At 41.1% G+C, this 18137-nt stretch overlaps 2 protein-coding genes across 3 annotated transcripts in view; one reads left to right on the top strand and one right to left on the bottom strand.

Annotated features, from left to right (window-relative positions):
- The window catches only part of GANC (glucosidase alpha, neutral C), a 43958-nt gene extending 35460 nt beyond the window's left edge, over positions 1-8498 (bottom strand). Inside the window, exons 1-2 of the mRNA XM_063439250.1 lie at positions 8410-8498; positions 5602-5671 (exon numbers count right to left, since the gene is read on the bottom strand). The gene's annotated coding sequence lies outside the window, so the exon portion shown is untranslated. The remainder of the gene's footprint in view (positions 1-5601; positions 5672-8409) is intronic.
- Positions 8499-8515: 17 nt separating this feature from the next.
- TMEM87A (transmembrane protein 87A) overlaps positions 8516-18137 on the top strand; it is a 47182-nt gene continuing 37560 nt past the window's right edge. Inside the window, exons 1-3 of one of the 2 annotated variants that reach the window (XM_063440218.1) lie at positions 8516-8666; positions 13285-13342; positions 15988-16085. In XM_063440218.1, the coding sequence (XP_063296288.1) occupies positions 8553-8666; positions 13285-13342; positions 15988-16085 (270 nt within the window). In that variant the 5' untranslated portion in view covers positions 8516-8552. The remainder of the gene's footprint in view (positions 8667-13284; positions 13343-15987; positions 16086-18137) is intronic. The other variant, XM_063440219.1, reaches the window with a different exon arrangement.

Below are 18137 nucleotides of genomic sequence, written 5' to 3'. Positions count from 1 at the left end.
AAAAAAAATGTTGCATCTCTAAGCCTGTCAATCAGGCAGCCGGGAACAAATGTTCCTACTTGCCCATGCAAAAGGGGTAGTCTAAGCACCAGAACCACGACATGTCAGTGTAGTGGTTATGGTACTAGTAGGCTGCAGATAAAATCTGCCAGTTCAGGGTCAAACTATTTTCAAGATTTTTGACTGAAACTGGGGGTCCCTGATACCCCCCTCTGCCCAGCCCCTGCTTGCAGGATCACTAATGTGTAAGGTTTTTTTTTTTGTGTTACCTACTAATCCTTAGAATATTTCTATGCTAATCACCAAATGTATCTCAGTTAGTTGTACTCCATAATTATGATGCTGCAGCTGTTGCCTGGCTTAAATCAAAGTGAGCACGCTGTGACTTCGCTCTCTTCCGCCAGTACGTCACCATCATCCGCTTTCCACTCTTTGTTTCCTAAAGTCATCAGCCTTTGATATTCCACCATTCTACCGTAGCACCTCTTCTCTTGGTAACTTTATTAAAAAAAAAAATCTCCATTCTTTATTACTTTACTCAATGCTTTCCTATGGACGTTCTGCATGCTGAATGCAATTTTCGCATTCAGCGTCGCAGAAGCTCCTCTAGCGGCTGTCAGGAATTAACCCTTCTCTGAAACTGCTATGTTTACATCTGAAGGGTTAAAACCTGGGGAACCTGGCACCCAGACCACTTCATTGAGCTGAAGTGGTCTGGGTGACTATAGTGGTCCTTTAACCCCTTAAGGACACATGACGTGTCTGACACGTCATGATTCCCTTTTATTCCAGAAGTTTGGTCCTTAAGGGGTTAAGCAAGTGGCTGCATAACATTTCTCATACAAAGACAGCAGAAGTAGCCATGGAAATAGACAGCATATAGATATATATATTTATATAAACTTAGAAGTGAAAAAGTGGCAAAAGTGTAAGATTGACACAAGGTACAGGAGAGATAGATAGATAGATAGATAGATAGAGGGGGAGAGTTTGCAGATCTAAGGCAAAACAGTAGCATTGAGTATTACTAAATTGCATCACGGTGGGCGTTTCTCTGCCACAGACATGCTGGGTCCCGGCACAAAGGGCATAATAGTGGCAACATTCCATTGGTGGTGCTCTTATGTCCAATGACACCTGAAACTATAAAAGTGAACTAATAAACTTCTGTCTCTCCACTTCCTCATCACTTTCCACGCACTCTTCTTAGTAACGATATTACCATTTCCATAACTAACCAAACGTATTTGACTTTATTGGTTTCAATCCATAGTTTTGAAGCATCATCAGTTACAGGCACATCTACCTCAAACCTAGCATTTTAAACCCTCCTTGTTCACAAGAAAAACTAACTCATTACCTTATTTACTGTGATGACAACTGAAACAGTCTACTTATCTATTTACTGTATTATTTACCAAAACAATCTACTTATCTACCTTGCTGTCAAAATTGTAGAAAAGGTGCAGCCACCTGGCTCATCTTACTTTCAAAAATCCTCATCTTTTAATCTTTAATTAAACCATGCCACTCCCGTCTGTAGGATCTTTTCTCAAGGTACCTCTAACCTCTGGAATCCACGGCCATACAATTTTAGAGATTCTCCCTATAAACAAACACTCCCTTGCAATTCCTCATTTTAAAGAGGCTTACATGTCCTTCCACTAATCACTATTAACAACTATGGGATAATAATTACTCATTATTTGTAATGCATTATAAAGATAATGCCTTAAAAGGACACTCCAGGCACCATAACCACTATAGTTCACTACAGTGATTCAGTGAATTGAGGTATCTTATATTGCTCTGAGCAGAGCAACAGTCTATAGCTTGAAGTTCTCTCTCTTGTGAGAAGAGCTCAGCCCAAGTTGTGTGTGTCATGTGTAGACTCTGCATGTAAAATTCCCATTCTGGGCTATCCAATCGACAGCTCTGAGAAAAAGGCTTAGAGTTACAGTGATTTTAAGGCTCATGTTAACCTCTTAGTCCCTGACCATTGGGAACATGCATGTGACGTCAAACGCACATTCCAATGTCACCTGCTCCCCTGCAACCAATCCTAGAGTATCTAAGGCCCCTTACGGACACAACTTCTGGAATAACATGGAATCATGACGGAATATATCCGTCATGTGTCCTTAAGGGGTTAAACCTTTTTTGACCATTTCACAGTGCCCTGTTGTGGTTTCCATTGTGGTTAACTGCGAGCACGTTCACGGTATTGTTTCTTGTGTATTTTGATTTTGGCTTGTTATTTGACTATTTTGACTACTGTATTCCTTGACCTTTGGATCGTTATCTGACTATTCTGACTTCTTTATTCTTTGACCTTTGGCTTGCCTACCGTTTACATACACTCGGTATTCCTGACCTCAGCCTGTCCTGCACTCCCCCCCCCCCCCCCCCAGGTAAAATCCCGCCGTTCTAAGGTCCGGTAATACGCCTTAGGGTTTTCTTTATTTTTACTTAAATTCTGCATGTTGGGCATATTAGTGTATCCTGACATTGGAGCACTGCCAGTATGAATGGGTCGGGCTAGTAGGAAGTGTGTAGGAGCCAGGGACACCTCATTTATTATTAAATTGCTAAAAAAAAAATAAAAAAAAATGGTTGAACACTGAATAAAGGGACAGTGCCAAGGAACTCCAGGCACTATAACCAATAAAAATACATAAAAGGGTTATAGTGACTACTTTGGCCCTTTTAGTTCCTTTATATCAGAAATCTAATCAAATGACTTATTTGAATAATCTAATGCTTACCTTACCTTTCTTTTGGATTATAGTCTTGAGGTCAGGGCTATCTTCCCTTCTTTTCCAACAAGAAAGTACTGACCTAACAAGCCACGTATGTCACCTGTGAGTGGTGGAGACCTCCACAGAGAAACACGCTCTATCCCTTGCAGAGCTCCAGCTGGAAGTGCACACTTTAAAAAAACAGCAAGCACTCATAGAACAGCATTTTGCCAGCATGGAGGATACTAGGCGCCATAGTAATTTAAAAATCGGAGGACACTCCTATACACACACTTACTGCAGAGGCTGATGGGGGTCTTACTAACGCCCAAACAAGCAAAGAATATAGCCTTCGACAGACTCTTCATAATCCCAAAAACCCAGAGAGTACCACCAATGGTACAAGGTGATATGCTTGGTGATACGCTTCCGCAATGTTGCTGACAAGATGATGGTTCAGGCTGCTCTCAAGGGGAAGGCCCCATATACATTTGAAAACATGGCTCTTACATTCTATCAAGATCTCTCGGCAGATACCTTGCTTTGGAGAAAATCTATAGGACCTTCTACTGCCCAACAACCTTCGATATAGGTGGAGCTTGCTGCGTTCCCTACAGATCCAGCAAGGAGAAGCTACTCACACAGTCCATGATCTGCAAGTAGCAGGAGTGCTCCTGAGCTCCTTAGGTCTGCCAGAGGGCTCACTGCCGCAACCTGACCTCCCCGGATCTTAAGTAACACCCAGATGGGACCAGACTAAGATCAAGCCGGGCATACTCCAGGGGGCTGTACCAGACACTTATGCCACGGCCACTACATAAAGCTATGGGCCACCTGATTGACACCAGATGGTTCTTTATATTTGAATGAGTAATATGTGGCGTTCAAAGTTTGCTTCCGTTTTTTTTTATTATTAATAGTTTTTACACTTATACCTTTTCGCTTTGAATTATGCAATGGAAGCCTAGAAAAGGCATACCCTGCTTCCATACGCTCTGGCTCATATTTTCTCTCCCCCGCCTACTCACTCGTCTTAGACGAAAGGCACTTACTAGCGGAACTGACAGGCGTTAACAAACGAGCTATGCCTGTTGCCTGCAGTTCCTTGGTTTCCCCGTACTGCTGAGTAGCCGGACAGTCAACACACCCATATTCATCCTAGTTTCTTATTCTTTTACTCACTTTTTTCTTTTATTTTCTTTCTCACATGCTGTGCTTGGTTTATCACTCTGCATGCAGAGTTTGTAATTGTAGTGCAGTTTTTCCCAAGGCTTACTGCCACTCATTTTAATAATATAAAAACTCGACTCAAGGGTTAATTTGTATAGACATTTTTTTATTATTGTCTGCACCTGCATTTTCTTCTTGTATTTCCTTGTCTTATGTTTCATTCATAATCTGAACATGATTCCTCACACTCATGAGTTGATTATAAATAAAGAATTAAAAAATATATATATGCCTTTTGAAACACCGTGGGTTGTCTTCTTTAAGAAATGGTATGCCGTTGTGGTGTAGTTGGAATAAGCAACCTGCTAAAATACTCCAAAATGGGACATGGACAAGTGTCAAAATAACCTTAGGTAACTAGCCTGTGATGTCTACTTTATATTATTATTGGTATTAGTATAGCGCCAACCTATTTCACATCGCCTTCCAATATTCTGAATGGGGGAGATTTAACAATTAATTAGACATTTACAAAATGATACAGGAACAATAGGTAGATGAGGACCCTGCTGAAACGGGCTTACAGTCTAGAGCAGGGGTAGGCAACCTTATAGTAGTACTGTGCCAAAACAGAATCTGGAAGTCCCTTTGTGTGCCAGTCCTAGGTTTTTAAAAATTGAGGTGTGTATGTTGCTGTATTATTATGGGTGCTGTAGTTACTTTGTAACCTTTTATTTGTGCTTATGCGGGCTTGTAATAACATATTGTATAAGTTCATGAGTAGTTTGTGGTATTGTTTGGATTGCCAGTAGTGATGTGTTGGTGAGTACTGTGTTTGTGTGTGGGCTGTTTGTAATATTTATGTGAGAAGGAGGCTTCTTCTGCAGCTCTGTGTATATCTAGGAGTGTGGATGGCTTCCCTGGAGTCTATTGGGCCCAGGCTGGCTATGTACAGATCAAGGGCAGGAGCTTCCCATTCACATATGCAGGGAGGAAGTGAGATTACTTCCTGTAAGTGCTGCAATGTGTACATTGAGGATTGAACCTCATTACCTGCAATCACAGGTTGGTTGGACTAGTGAATATCTGAAGTCCCACTGGGACTCCTTATAGGCCAGAGCCTGTCTGGCTCTGGCAGCCTTGAGTGCCGTTGCTGACCCCTGGTCTAGAGTATAAATATATACTTTCAGGTGGCAATTTTGTTTTCTGTGATTGCTTTTAAACTGATAAGACTATCATACCAACTTCTAAAGTTATTTCACATAGAAATTTTATTTTAGGCATTTTGTGACCTGTAACTTTCAAAATAAACTGAAATCCTACATTTATTATGTACTCTATAAATCAAGACACAAATTAATTTATTTTGAATTATGTTTTCTAAGCTGGACATATTATACACACACATTATTATCGCCAAAACTTAAAAAAATAAAAATAAAAAATTTAAATAAATGAAAATTTATATATGTATATGTCACATCAAATTAAAGCCCTTTTTGTCCTCTAAAGAAAACGGTATATAATATGTGTTAGTGCAATAAATGAGAGAGATGCAAATTGTGGTTGAACAGCAAGAAATGCAAAAATTGCTTGTGTCCTTAAAGGTAAGTCCAGCTTCTGAAGCTGTGTCCTTAAGGGGTTAATTGCTTAGCTTTAAAACATATATTTTAGATACCTGTACTTGTATTACCAGTCCCTTGCACGGCAGGCACAAGAGTGCTTCCTGCTGATTGTTTTAGCAGCTTTGTAACCAGGGGTTCCTTCACTAAATGGTAGAGAATAGAAAGTTGAGTTGTTAAAGGAACACTATAGGTTCAGGAACACAAACCTATATTTCAGACCATATAGTGTTAAAGCCACCATCTAGCCCTCATGGCCCTCTCTTGCCTCCCTAAATAAAGTATAATTTTACTTGTATTCAAGTCTGCAGCTGCTGGCTATGCTTGTGAACTGCCCATGTCTGCTGACATCATCAGAAGTGTTGTTCAGAGCCAATCACAGTGCTCCCCCATAGTATTGGCCGAGACTGTAAATGAGGCAGATCGGGGCATAGCCAACACAAGTCAAACACAACCCTGGCCAATCCGCATCTCCTCATAGAGATGAATTAAATCAATGCATCTCTATAAGGAAAGTTCAGTGTCTGCATGCAGAGGGAGGAGATACTGATATGTTGCTGTTGCTCCTGCAATCTCACGCAAAAAAAAAAAAAAAAATCCTGCTGAGCAGAACCGGTGACCCGACTTCTTTTGGCTCCTAAGCGACTCAGGACACAGAGACCTACGGGATGACACCTCTTCCGAGGTCATACGCTCGGGTCCCGATCATCCAGCCATTGAGGCCTACACACGAGGCGGACATGGGGAGACGGCCGCTCTCCCGCCGCCCAAAAACACTGCAAGGCACAGCTTGAGCCACCGTTCCACCCCCTATGGACCGGCGGGGGTTATCCCGGTCCCCACCAGGCTGAAACCACCCCTGTACCTGGTGCCTCTCGAGCAGAGCCGCAGAGCACAACCCAAGATGGCGGAGTACCCAAACAAACCCACGCTAGAGGACCACCTAGCGGCCACACAAGCAAAGCTGGACCTGATCTTCAATAGATTCTGGGCGCAACTGGCAGAGCGACAGGCGAGCGCACCGAACCCAGACCAGCACATGACAGAACCAGCAAATACCCAAACCGGCTCGTGTGGACCCGCAAACTGCCCCAAGCTACCAAACACCCAGACAAACCTGCGACACCACCGCAGGAGACCAAGACCGCGGAAACCACGCGGACTGGACACCCTGCAGAGGGCCGCTAAAACCAGCAGGAAGCAGAGAGCGGGTTGAAACGCCGGTAGGCGCCGACCTCTGGTGACTCCAACAACCACAGCCCCTCCAGATGGCAGATCAAGATGGCGGCGCACCACGAGGCGCCCAGATGAGGTACAGTCTCACACGCTCCCTAAACGTAGTGCCTCACATAAAACAGGTCCATGGCAGGGAGTACAACAACCACCCCATAGACTGGGAATTGGATAAGCGGATAAAAAGACCCGGACTGCCTGCTGGCCAGCTCCGGTGATGACGCTGGCACAGATGAACCCTCAAAATCCTACTTAAGCTGGCGGACTCCTGTAAATAAGCCTGCAACTATGGATATGGACTTATGCCTGTAAATAATTGCACCAACACTGACTCAAACTATGCTTAGCCAGGCACACTACCTAAAGATAACATAACAAGATATACACAACGCACTAAGCCTGAAACACACTCTAATACGCTACACTAGCAAACCTTAGGGCACAGACACCCACTTCAAGCAATGAAACACACTATAATACTTCCCCCTAATGTAAAGGGGTATAGAACGTTAAACTTGATGCATACCCCTAGTCTGCTACTACACTTACGCTTGTTCACTCACTCAGTGCTCACTTGTTCACTCACTCAGTGCTCACTAAGCCAAAGAGATTCTCTTACCTACCGATACTTATCGCTATGTTACCATTACACGCTTGTAAATATACTAACAAAAAAATGTGCAGTTCCTACTAATGCCATGTTACTGATATCCTATACCTGTCTTGATATGCTTGATAGAGCGGTTGTGGCATATGAAGCTTGTTTGTTCACATTTGCACAATAAAAATAAAGAATAAAAAAAAAAAATTCAGTTCACTACAATTCCAATTAGGTTTATTCCTTAGAGTTACACTTTAGTACTAGGAATACAAAAATGTATTCCTAACAATAATTCTTTTCTCTGCCACCGTGCCCCCCTCTGGGTCCCCGCTAGGGGGTTGTAAAGGGTTTAATAACCCTTCATTCACTTACCGGATTCCAGCTCCGATGGTCACAGCCTGTCTCCTCATACTGGTGGGGGAACCTAATGTGCATGCGCGGCAAGAGCTGCACGCACATAAGGTCTTTCCTATAGAAAATAATTGCCTCAATGCTTTCCTATGGGGTTTTCTCCCACGCTGGTCTAGCGCCGTTTCACAGAGTCAAACTGTGTAAAATTCCAGGAAGCATTGTATAATGTTTCCTATGGGGGAAGTCCTAATGCAAGCGTTGCCTTTGCCGCTCATTCGTATTCTGTCTCGCCCGCTGAGGAGTAAAGTTGGACGTCGATTTAGTGCTTTTTAACCCCTTCTGCGCCACTGGGAGCTAGGGAGGCACTATAGGGAGGTGTAGTCCTAGGAAAACAACATTGGCTTCCTGGAATTATAGTTTCCCTTTAAGGAGTGAACTGTACTGAATTGAAAGCCAGATCCAGAAATGTAAGCTACAAAGTGATTTAACTCCTAAATGGCAGAGTATTAGGTAGTGAGAGTGCAGGGGCTATGACCTAGGCACCATAACCACTTCATTAAAGTAAAGTTGTTTTGGTGCCTATAGTGTCCCTCTAAGTATCTCTGTATATCTTGTTATCAGACAGCCCTGTCTGTGTCAGTGACTGCCTGTCTATGTCCCTTGACATGTCTGTCTGTCTCTCTGAGACTGTCACTTGCCTCTGTTCCTCTGCCAGTCTCTCTCTCTGTCTCTGGCTCACACAAACACTGTCACACTCTGGGAGCAGCGGCTGCTTCCGGTCACATGGTGCTGGCTGTTACCGGAAGTGACGTGTGACGGTCCGGTTCGGTTGCAGAGATGGCGGCTGTGGGCAGCCGGAGTGTCATGGTTCTCCTACTGACAGCTGGGTCCTGGCTGCTGCAGGGAGCCCGGGGAACCGACCCCTCCCGCTGGAGGACGGAGATACACACGGTCAGTGCTTACAGGGGCCCTTATTATAGGGCCAGTGTATAATAATAATAATGGGATCTGACCCAGCAGGCAGGGCAGTATAGTGCTTACAGGGGCCGTTATTATAGGGCCAGTGTATAATAATAATAATGGGATCTGATCCAGCAGGCACGACAGTATAGTGCTTACAGGGGCCGTTATTATAGGGCCAGTGTATAATAATAATGGGAGGGTAGTATAGTGCTTACAGGGGCTGTTATTATAGGGCCAGTGTATAATAATAATGGGAGGGTAGTATAGTGCTTACAGGGGCTGTTATTATAGGGCCAGTGTATAATAATAATAATAATGGGAGGGCAGTATAGTGCTTACAGGGCCTGTTATTATAGGGCCAGTGTATAATAATAATAATAATAATGGGAGGGCAGCATAGTGCTTACAGGGGCTGTTATTATAGGGCCAGTGTATAATAATAATAATAATGGGAGGGTAGTATAGTGCTTACAGGGGCTGTTATTATAGGGCCAGTGACATAATAATAATAATGGGAGGGCAGTATAGTGTTTACAGGGGCCGTTATTATAGGGCCAGTGTATAATAATAATAATAATAATAATAATGGGAGGGCAGTATAGTGCTTACAGGGGCCGTTATTATAGGGTTAGTGTATAATAATAATAATGGGATCTGACCCAGCAGGCACGGCAGTATAGTGCTTACAGGGGCCGTTATTATAGGGCCAGTGTATAATAATAATAATGGGATCTGATCCAGCAGGCACGACAGTATAGTGCTTACAGGGGCCGTTATTATAGGGCCAGTGTATAATAATAATGGGAGGGCAGTATAGTGCTTACAGGGGCCGTTATTATAGGGCCAGTGTATAATAATAATGGGAGGGCAGTATAGTGCTTACAGGGGCCGTTATTATAGGGCCAGTGTATAATAATAATGGGAGGGTAGTATAGTGCTTACAGGGGCTGTTATTATAGGGCCAGTGTATAATAATAATAATAATAATGGGAGGGCAGTATAGTGCTTACAGGGGCTGTTATTATAGGGCCAGTGTATAATAATAATAATAATAATAATAATGGGAGGGCAGCATAGTGCTTACAGGGGCTGTTATTATAGGGCTAGTGTATAATAATAATGGGAGGGCAGTATAGTGCTTACAGGGGCTGTTATTATAGGGCCAGTGTATAATAATAATAATAATAATAATGGGAGGGTAGTATAGTGCTTACAGGGGCTGTTATTATAGGGCCAGTGACATAATAATAATAATGGGAGGGCAGTATAGTGTTTACAGGGGCCGTTATTATAGGGCCAGTGTATAATAATAATAATGGGAGGGCAGTATAGTGCTTACAGAGGCTGTTATAATAGGGCCAGTGTATAATAATAATAATGGGAGGGTAGTATAGTGCTTACAGGGGCTGTTATTATAGGGCCAGTGATATAATAATAATAATGGGAGGGCAGTATAGTGCTTACAGGGGCCGTTATTATAGGGCCAGTGTATAATAATAATAATAATAATGGGATCTGACCCAGCAAGGAGGGCAGAATAGTTCTTGCAGGGGCCATTATTATAGGGCTAGTGTATAATAATAATAATAATAATAATGGGAGGGTAGTATAGTGCTTACAGGGGCTGTTATTATAGGGCCAGTGATATAATAATAATAATGGGAGGGCAGTATAGTGCTTACAGGGGCCGTTAATATAGGGCTAGTGTATAATAATAATAATAATGGGATCTGACATAGCAGGGAGGGCAGAATAGTGCTTACAGGGAACGTGGCAGCAGGGGCCATTATTAAAGGGTTACCACTGGTATTATAATAATAATTGGAACTGATCCAGCAGGGAGGGCAGAATAGTCCTTACAAGGGCCATTAGTATTAGTATAATAAAAATGGGAACTGACCTAGCAGGGGGGCAGAATAGTGCTGAGAGGGAACGAAGATAAAATGCTTAAATCAATAGCTTTAAGGCAACAGCTTTAAGGAGCAGTTATCTGGTTTGGACTGAATTTTATCTATTTAAAGCAACATTGACAAAGGGTTATGTCGTTTAGGGTAACAGGTAGAGAATGAATACATTCTGATAGGCCACATAAATACATTGAGGCAAGAAGCAATGAATGGCCAGTCTTGTGATGTGTTGCAACAGGAGAGTTATGTTTGGTGCAGCAGGTAACAGAGGGTTAACACTTGGTACAGCAGGTAGAGAAGGGTTAAATACTTGGCACAGCAGGTAAAGTAGAGCTTAGACACCTGGCGCAGCAGGTAAAGTAGAGGTTAAACACCTGGCAGAGCAGGTAAAGTAGAGGTTAAACACCTGGCACAGCAGGTAAAAAGGGTCAATACTTTGTGTAGCAGGTAACAGAAGGCTAACATTGGTGCAACTGACACGGAAGGGTTAACCTTAACCTGGTTCAGAAGGGTTAACATTGGTGCAGCAGGTACTGAAGGGTTTAGCTTAGGATATTGGCCACAGACAAAGAATAGGGTTATTGTGTGCACAGCAAGGAGAGGAAGCTTCTTCTGCTTATTGGGGCAACATGCGTATCAGAGTGGAAGTGGTTTCATTTTTAATTTGGGTCAAACAGAAAAGAACGGGTAGATTGTAGGTAGTCTGCAAATCCAGTGAGGTATGCACCCTTTTCTTTTTCCTATTTGTTGTTTCATTAAATTTATGCTTAATTCACTTTGTGCTTTTTCAGCTCCGAATTCACCAATATAATATTTATTCTTTGTGCGTTATATTGCCCATTGTAAACGTTGTAGTTTAGGTGACCAACATCTGTTAACCAAGACAATGCATCAACTTGTCTTCATTGTTGGGTCTTTATGTTTCTGCTTCACATTTTGTTTATTTTTATTTATTGTTTTACACCTTGGATGACTGGAATCTACATCGAGTGCATTTCTTGTTTATTTGCAAATATTGCCCGCATGAGTTATCAGCTATTACTAGTATGTAGTAGGCTTTCAATACATCTAGAAGTACAGCTCAGTGTACCTGGAGGGGGGCTGTTTTGCATCTTGGGTATATCAAAGTCCTTTGTCAATGTGAGGATTGTTTTACCTCTATGAAATAACCCCACATCCTGCATGCTAATTCTACATCTTTATTTTCCTTTTAAGGGCTTACATCAGGAGTTCCCAATAAGTAGATCCCCAGATGTTGCAGCACTACGTTTCCTATGATGCTTAGCATGCCTCTAGAATACCTTTATAATGGCAAAGAATCATGGGAGTTGTAGTTTTAATTTATCTGGGGATTTACCTTTTGGGCAGCCCTGGCTTTACATGGTTTATAAAGCTCACTTTCTTTACACTGCTGTTCTAATATGGCTATATAGTCGAGAGGAAAATGGTTAAATGAACAGTAAGACATGCATTCAAACAGAGAAATGAATCTTTACAAGTAAATGGAGCAATAAAACTTGCCTAATTTTGTATATAGCGGCTAATAAGCAGTGCGGGATGAAAACACACTCACACCCAGAGATATTTATTATGAGTTCATTAAAAAAGAAGAAATTGGGAAACCTAACAACATGAGTGAAATCAGAGGTTTGTTTTTCCCTATTGGAAAAGGAAACTACTAGACATTATTCAAATAGATGTGTTAACCTCTCGTTCTTTACTCCTTAATTTCTTGAACTGTAATTCACTGAGTTTTGTTATACTATTCAGTTATAGAATAGTCATCCTTACAGCATGAAGGTGACTGCCTGTGTTCATGATAAGTTGGTATATCTAAAATCTCTGGATTGCTATGCCTAATATTGTGTATTTTTATCTCTTGTTGACAACTGATGTTTTAACCCCTTAAGGACACATGACAGAAATATTCCTTCATGATTCCCTTTTATTCCAGAAGTTGTGTCATTAAGGGGTTAAGACTGCCTTGATAAAATGAGAATTGTCCAAAGGGCTAAAATATATTCTCTCAATATAATCCCTTTATATAGGTGCAGCATGCGCGGCTACCCAACTCCAAGTATCCCTCAATTCAGCGCTCATCTCTGTAGTTGTTCCTGTTACAAGGAGAATTTAAATACTTTTCCATAAGGAAGTTTTTTTGTGGGGCTGTTATAGGGTCTTTCCATTATTTGATCCTTCTTACTAATGCGGTCTGGCTTGTTCTTGGAGAATAGGCTGTAGTCCTGTATGTTCTTTACATACCTCTTGTACTTTGTGTGGGTTAGTAGATATGTTTGTCGTGAAGTGGGTACTCTGTCTGGTCTGAACCCAGTAATCTAAGGAATGGTCTCTTGCCTTTTGTTCATGCATGCATGTGTACAACCCCAATTCTCTTAACTGAATGAATATTTCTTAAACTATGGAAATATTGACCTCCAAAAGGAGGGGTTTACTTTTTGTATGCTGGTTGGGAGTAATTTCGCTTCAATTTAAAAACCAACCACTTTTATTAATTAATCCAGTATTGTATATTTGTATAATTTCTAATTATAATTTATATAAAAACATTGTATCAGTATTTTTTGCCATCAAGAGTATCATGGATTGTACTTGTTTATGTTCTTGCATGCTATAGCTATTTACCAACTGCCAAAATGAGTACTCACTCTCTCTTATTGTATTTATTTATTTATTTGCAGAATGAGTTTTTCAGCTTTGGGAAGATCCTTTTTCGGAACTCCACAATTTTCATCAAATGTAAGTACATAGATCCAATGATTTATATGTGGGTTTATGCATGCATAGCGGCTTATGAATGTATCATTATTAAGTGTCGTACAGACTTCTTTGGGTCTTTACTGATATTCTTTCTTTGTTTTATCTATTGTTCATGGGGAGGAGATGGATTATGTTCTGCTACATTGTGCCTGTATGTGTTGTCTCTTATGTGTGCATAGGGGCCACATCGCAACACATATAATTAAAAGAACAGCTCCTTAACTCCCTAATTGCCATGCCCCTGGAGTATTCCCTGCAGTTAGTTCATATTCTCCAAATAGGCATTTACTGCACGTGGAAATTTTTATTTGACAAATTTCCACAGACAAATACATTTGAGCAGGTTTTCTTTGTTAACATATGGAACAAAATGAATGTGTTTGTTTTGTGCTATCCTCTTTTTTTAAAGTGAGATTAAACTTGTATATGTACGTTTTGCTTCATTAGTAAAAGGGCATTTCAGAGGCCAATAATATGACTTGTATGTTCCAATGTTGAAACCCAGATTTCACCATCATATGTATTTTCAAAATATGCAAAGTCACAAGTAGGTGACAGATACTCTTTAAAGGGACACTATAAGCTTCTAAACTACTACAGCTTTTAGGGTTTTTGGGGATATATTGCAAACAGTCTGTGTAATGTTTCCCCCCCCCCCACCCCCCCAAACCATTTTCATGCAGTTTTAGGAAGAGGAGAAAAAAAGGGCCCCAGTACCAAAAGTCTAGCATCTTACATTATTTCCAATAGCATAGAACATTCATTTTCTTTTGATCTGCTCATAGCCTAGTGCTCACATATTATTGCTGTACATAAGTTGGGCTTTGGATGCTGGGAGAACATAATTTTTTGTCAAATTGCTCAAACTGTTTGACATGCAATGGAGGGAAGTACAGTGACTAACTTCTACAAAAAGCTGTAGTGCCCAGAAGACTACCCCCATGCGTGCCCCTGGGGCAGCGACCGGGGATAATACTCAATCTCGACTGACTAGACTCCCCCCTGCAAACCCCCCCCCCTTTTTTTCTCCCCCTTCTCCCCCCCTTCCCTCTTTCCACCTAAACCCAATCCTACCTGGCCCCCGACTAGACCACGATGCGGTCAAGCACCACTAGCATGGCACTCACATCCGATACCCACTCCAGACCTACGCAACTCTGCACCACAAACACCTCACAACTTAAAGGACCACTATAGGCACCCAGTCCACTTCAGCTCAATTAAGTGGTCTGGGTGCCAGGTCCATCTATGATTAACTGATTTGTTTACAAATGGGTTAATCCAGCCTCTAGTGGCTGTCTCATTGACAGCCGCTAGAGGGGCTTCTCACTGTGCGCATTCAGGTGATGACGACCGAAGGAGGAGGAGAGTCCCTAGCGCCGCGGGAGCCCGGCGCTGGAGAAAGGCGAGTGAGTTTGTTTTCCTGGCACTATAGTGGTCCTTTAACGTACAACCCACCGCAGACGCAGTTACATGTCAAGCCTATTCAGCGGAAAACTGTCATTAACGCTACTACAATGTTACTGCAATGTACGTCCCCCAGATCCAACCACACATGTTAATTCAACTAGATACACAAAACCCCAAAAGAGATCCACATACTCTACTCAATACACTGACTGCTACCATCCTCACAATTTACTCTAAACACTGACATGCCCCCATTCTCATATCGCCCACAAGAGTTTGGCACACTGTTGCCTCCAGGGGCTATTTATTACACTACTGTAACTTGCTGTCTACTTTTAGCCCCATACTAATTTACCATGGAATAACGATGTTTCTCGTTTTACGCATACAATTAGTTTTGCTGTAAGCTTTATCGCTTTTCTAGATAGGCATAACTTAAATAAGTTGCAATGTAAAATGCCTTTTCTAAACCTAGCAAAAATGCAGCTGCCCTACATGCTTAGACCTAATTAGGCGCTGTTATACTGCACCCATTTAAGATTTATTACATGTCTGACCGCTATATCACCTTTGCCATATATGCCTAATACAAAAGTGTTATGATTTTGCTTTCTCTTCTTAACGTAATGTATAAATATATGGCTCTAACCCTTGCTACATGCATACACAGAATAGATATCCAGATGTTGCGAATAGCGTACCATTGCCCATGCCGAAACTGATGTGCAACATGTAATTGGCAATTGGCGTGACTTTTGCTGGACATACTATGCCTCTGCGCAGGCACCAGAGTTTTAATTTGTTAAACCCGTTTTATGTCTGCTATAATTCTGCATGCAAAATAAAAACTATTTAACACAATAAGCTGTAGTGGTTATGTTGCATATAGTCACTGTTTAACATGTGTTCCTTACAATGAATTTTACAATGAATTTTCTCAATCTTCTGCACACCATTGAGGCTTGTTATAATGGAAGCTTCTATTCGTCTTCCTCAAACCCCACTCACTGAAGTAATTTACGCTAATCCTTAGATATGTTTGAATGTTGTTTATATCTTCCCTGTAAATCACGAGCTCTGTTTCCCTCCTGGCTGTAAGCCAGTCTCAGGACCTACCGTAATCATACAATACTTCTTGATAATTCATGCTTGATTGCAGGTTATCCGGCTGTTCCACGGGTCTCATTTATTTATTTATTTACTTTCTCTCTTAGTTGAAAATGACCAGAAGACATGCGATCACTCTCTTCGTTATAACATCAGTTGGTATTTACGGCAGTGCAATTGCTATAATGAAATCTCTAATTTTGGGGTAGGTACCCAAGACTGCCAAAGCATTGCTGGTACAAAATGATATATAATGCCTATGTTCATGGAAAGTAGTAACCTATATTTTAAAAAATGAACAAGATGGAGTATGACAGTAGGGATATGGAGAGGCAGCACAAAATATCAGCGACAGCCTGTACCAGACCAATTTAGCTTGTGATACACAGCATCCATTATTAGTACTTACTACAGCCGTGTCATGTACCATCAGAGTCTCATTTACAGTACTCACATGACACCCATAAGATAAGCAACCCCTGACTTAAAACCTTATTATATACATTGACAAAACATAAAGCTTTAAAATTCTACCCTCTGCATAGAGTACCCAAATCACATAGCTCTTACATGGAATCCATGCTAACTTTAGTATTTAACTTTTACTGAATTGCGAAAAAAAAAGAGGATGTGTTGCAATTAAGTACATACTCTTTATTTCTTGAACAACACTTCATAAAAGTACCGTATCTTCATAGATAAGAGGATTTATCGAGACATATAGATGGGACATGGGAGGCAAGGCTGTAAGGACAAGGTTAGGGCTCAACCAGTTAGAATTAGAATCTTTTGTAGTGTGCTGTTATAAGTACATTGTTAGACTGTGACTCTTAGTTTGCTAATGTTAGAATGTAACTGCTGTAAATGTAAAACCTAGCTGTTTTTGTTTTGTTTTTACAGAACTTGTTTTTGTTTTTTAAAGGAACACTATAGTCACCTAAATTACTTTAGCTAAATAGTGTATAGATCATTCCCCTGCAATTTCACTGCTCAATTCACTGCCATTTAGGAGTTAAATCACTTTGTTTCTGTTTATGCGGCCCTAGACACACCTCCCCTGGCTATGATTGACAGAGCCTGCATGAAAAAAAAACTGGTTTCACTTTCAAACCGATGTAATTTACCTTAAATAATTGTATCTCAATCTCTAAATTGAACTTTTTTTTTTTTTTATATATAAATCTTTATTTTCATTTTTTTTTTTTAAACAAATTCATTCAAGTGACGACACAGCTTACAACTGTATAGTTTTTAAACACGGTACAAGAAATTATTTTCCAGTGACAGAACAATAAATAATAATTATAAGTACCAGTCAGACCTTGCATTAGTAAGCATCTTCATTGAACAGTATTCTGCTGTATCTTACATCCTTGCATTCATACAGACATACATATCATACATATCTCCATAACCTTAACCATACCTCCTGCCCATTCTCTCATCTACGGATAGCTATCTCTGTGGGGGGGGGGTTATATTGTGGTTGATAAATCTAACCCAAGGGGCCCAGACTTCATTATATTTTTCTCTAGATATCTTGGCTATCCCAGTTTCCATGTTGCGTTGGTATTCCATTTGTATACGTATCTCCTCCCATTTTAACCCGCCCATTTGTCTCCAGTTTCTGGCCATAACTATTTTTATTGCCATACAAATGTGAATCCAAAGGATTTTTACTTTTGTATTGCTTTTTGGAAGGTCTAAGTGGAACAGGAACATTTGAGGGGTAATCTCAGTCCGAACATCAAACATAGAGTCTGCCAGTTCCACTACGATTGATTTCACTGGTTTCAGCTCCTCACAGTCCCACCAGATGTGGGAGAATGTACCCAGCTCCCTACCGCATCTCCAGCAATCTGGTAGGAGTGTGGGTTGAAATCTGTGAAGACGAGTAGGGACCAGGTACCAACGGTATACTAGTTTAAAGTACACTTCCTGTATATTCACCCCATGTATGTATCTTTTTACTGCTTGTAGGCCCAACTGCCAATCCTCCACTGAGGATGAAAAATCAAGTTCTTGCTCCCATTTATACATTGCTGGCGCTTTGTCTATTTGTCTTTGGCTTCTTGCGAATTGATTGTATCTGGAAGCGATTTTTTTTTTATAATGAGATGCTACAAATTGGTCCATTGGGGAGCTTTCTGAGAAATCCTTCCCCATAGTGAAGGATTTTATTCTTAAATAGTTAAAAATTTCCTTCGCTGGGAGATTATATTTAGATTGTAGTGTTGGGAATGGCAGCATTTTATTG

The sequence above is a fragment of the Pelobates fuscus genome, chromosome 13 (genome assembly GCF_036172605.1).
Source record: "Pelobates fuscus isolate aPelFus1 chromosome 13, aPelFus1.pri, whole genome shotgun sequence".
Lineage (NCBI taxonomy): Eukaryota > Metazoa > Chordata > Amphibia > Anura > Pelobatidae > Pelobates > Pelobates fuscus.
Note: the sequence above shows the minus strand (reverse complement) of the source record. Positions and strands in the feature narration are given on the sequence as shown.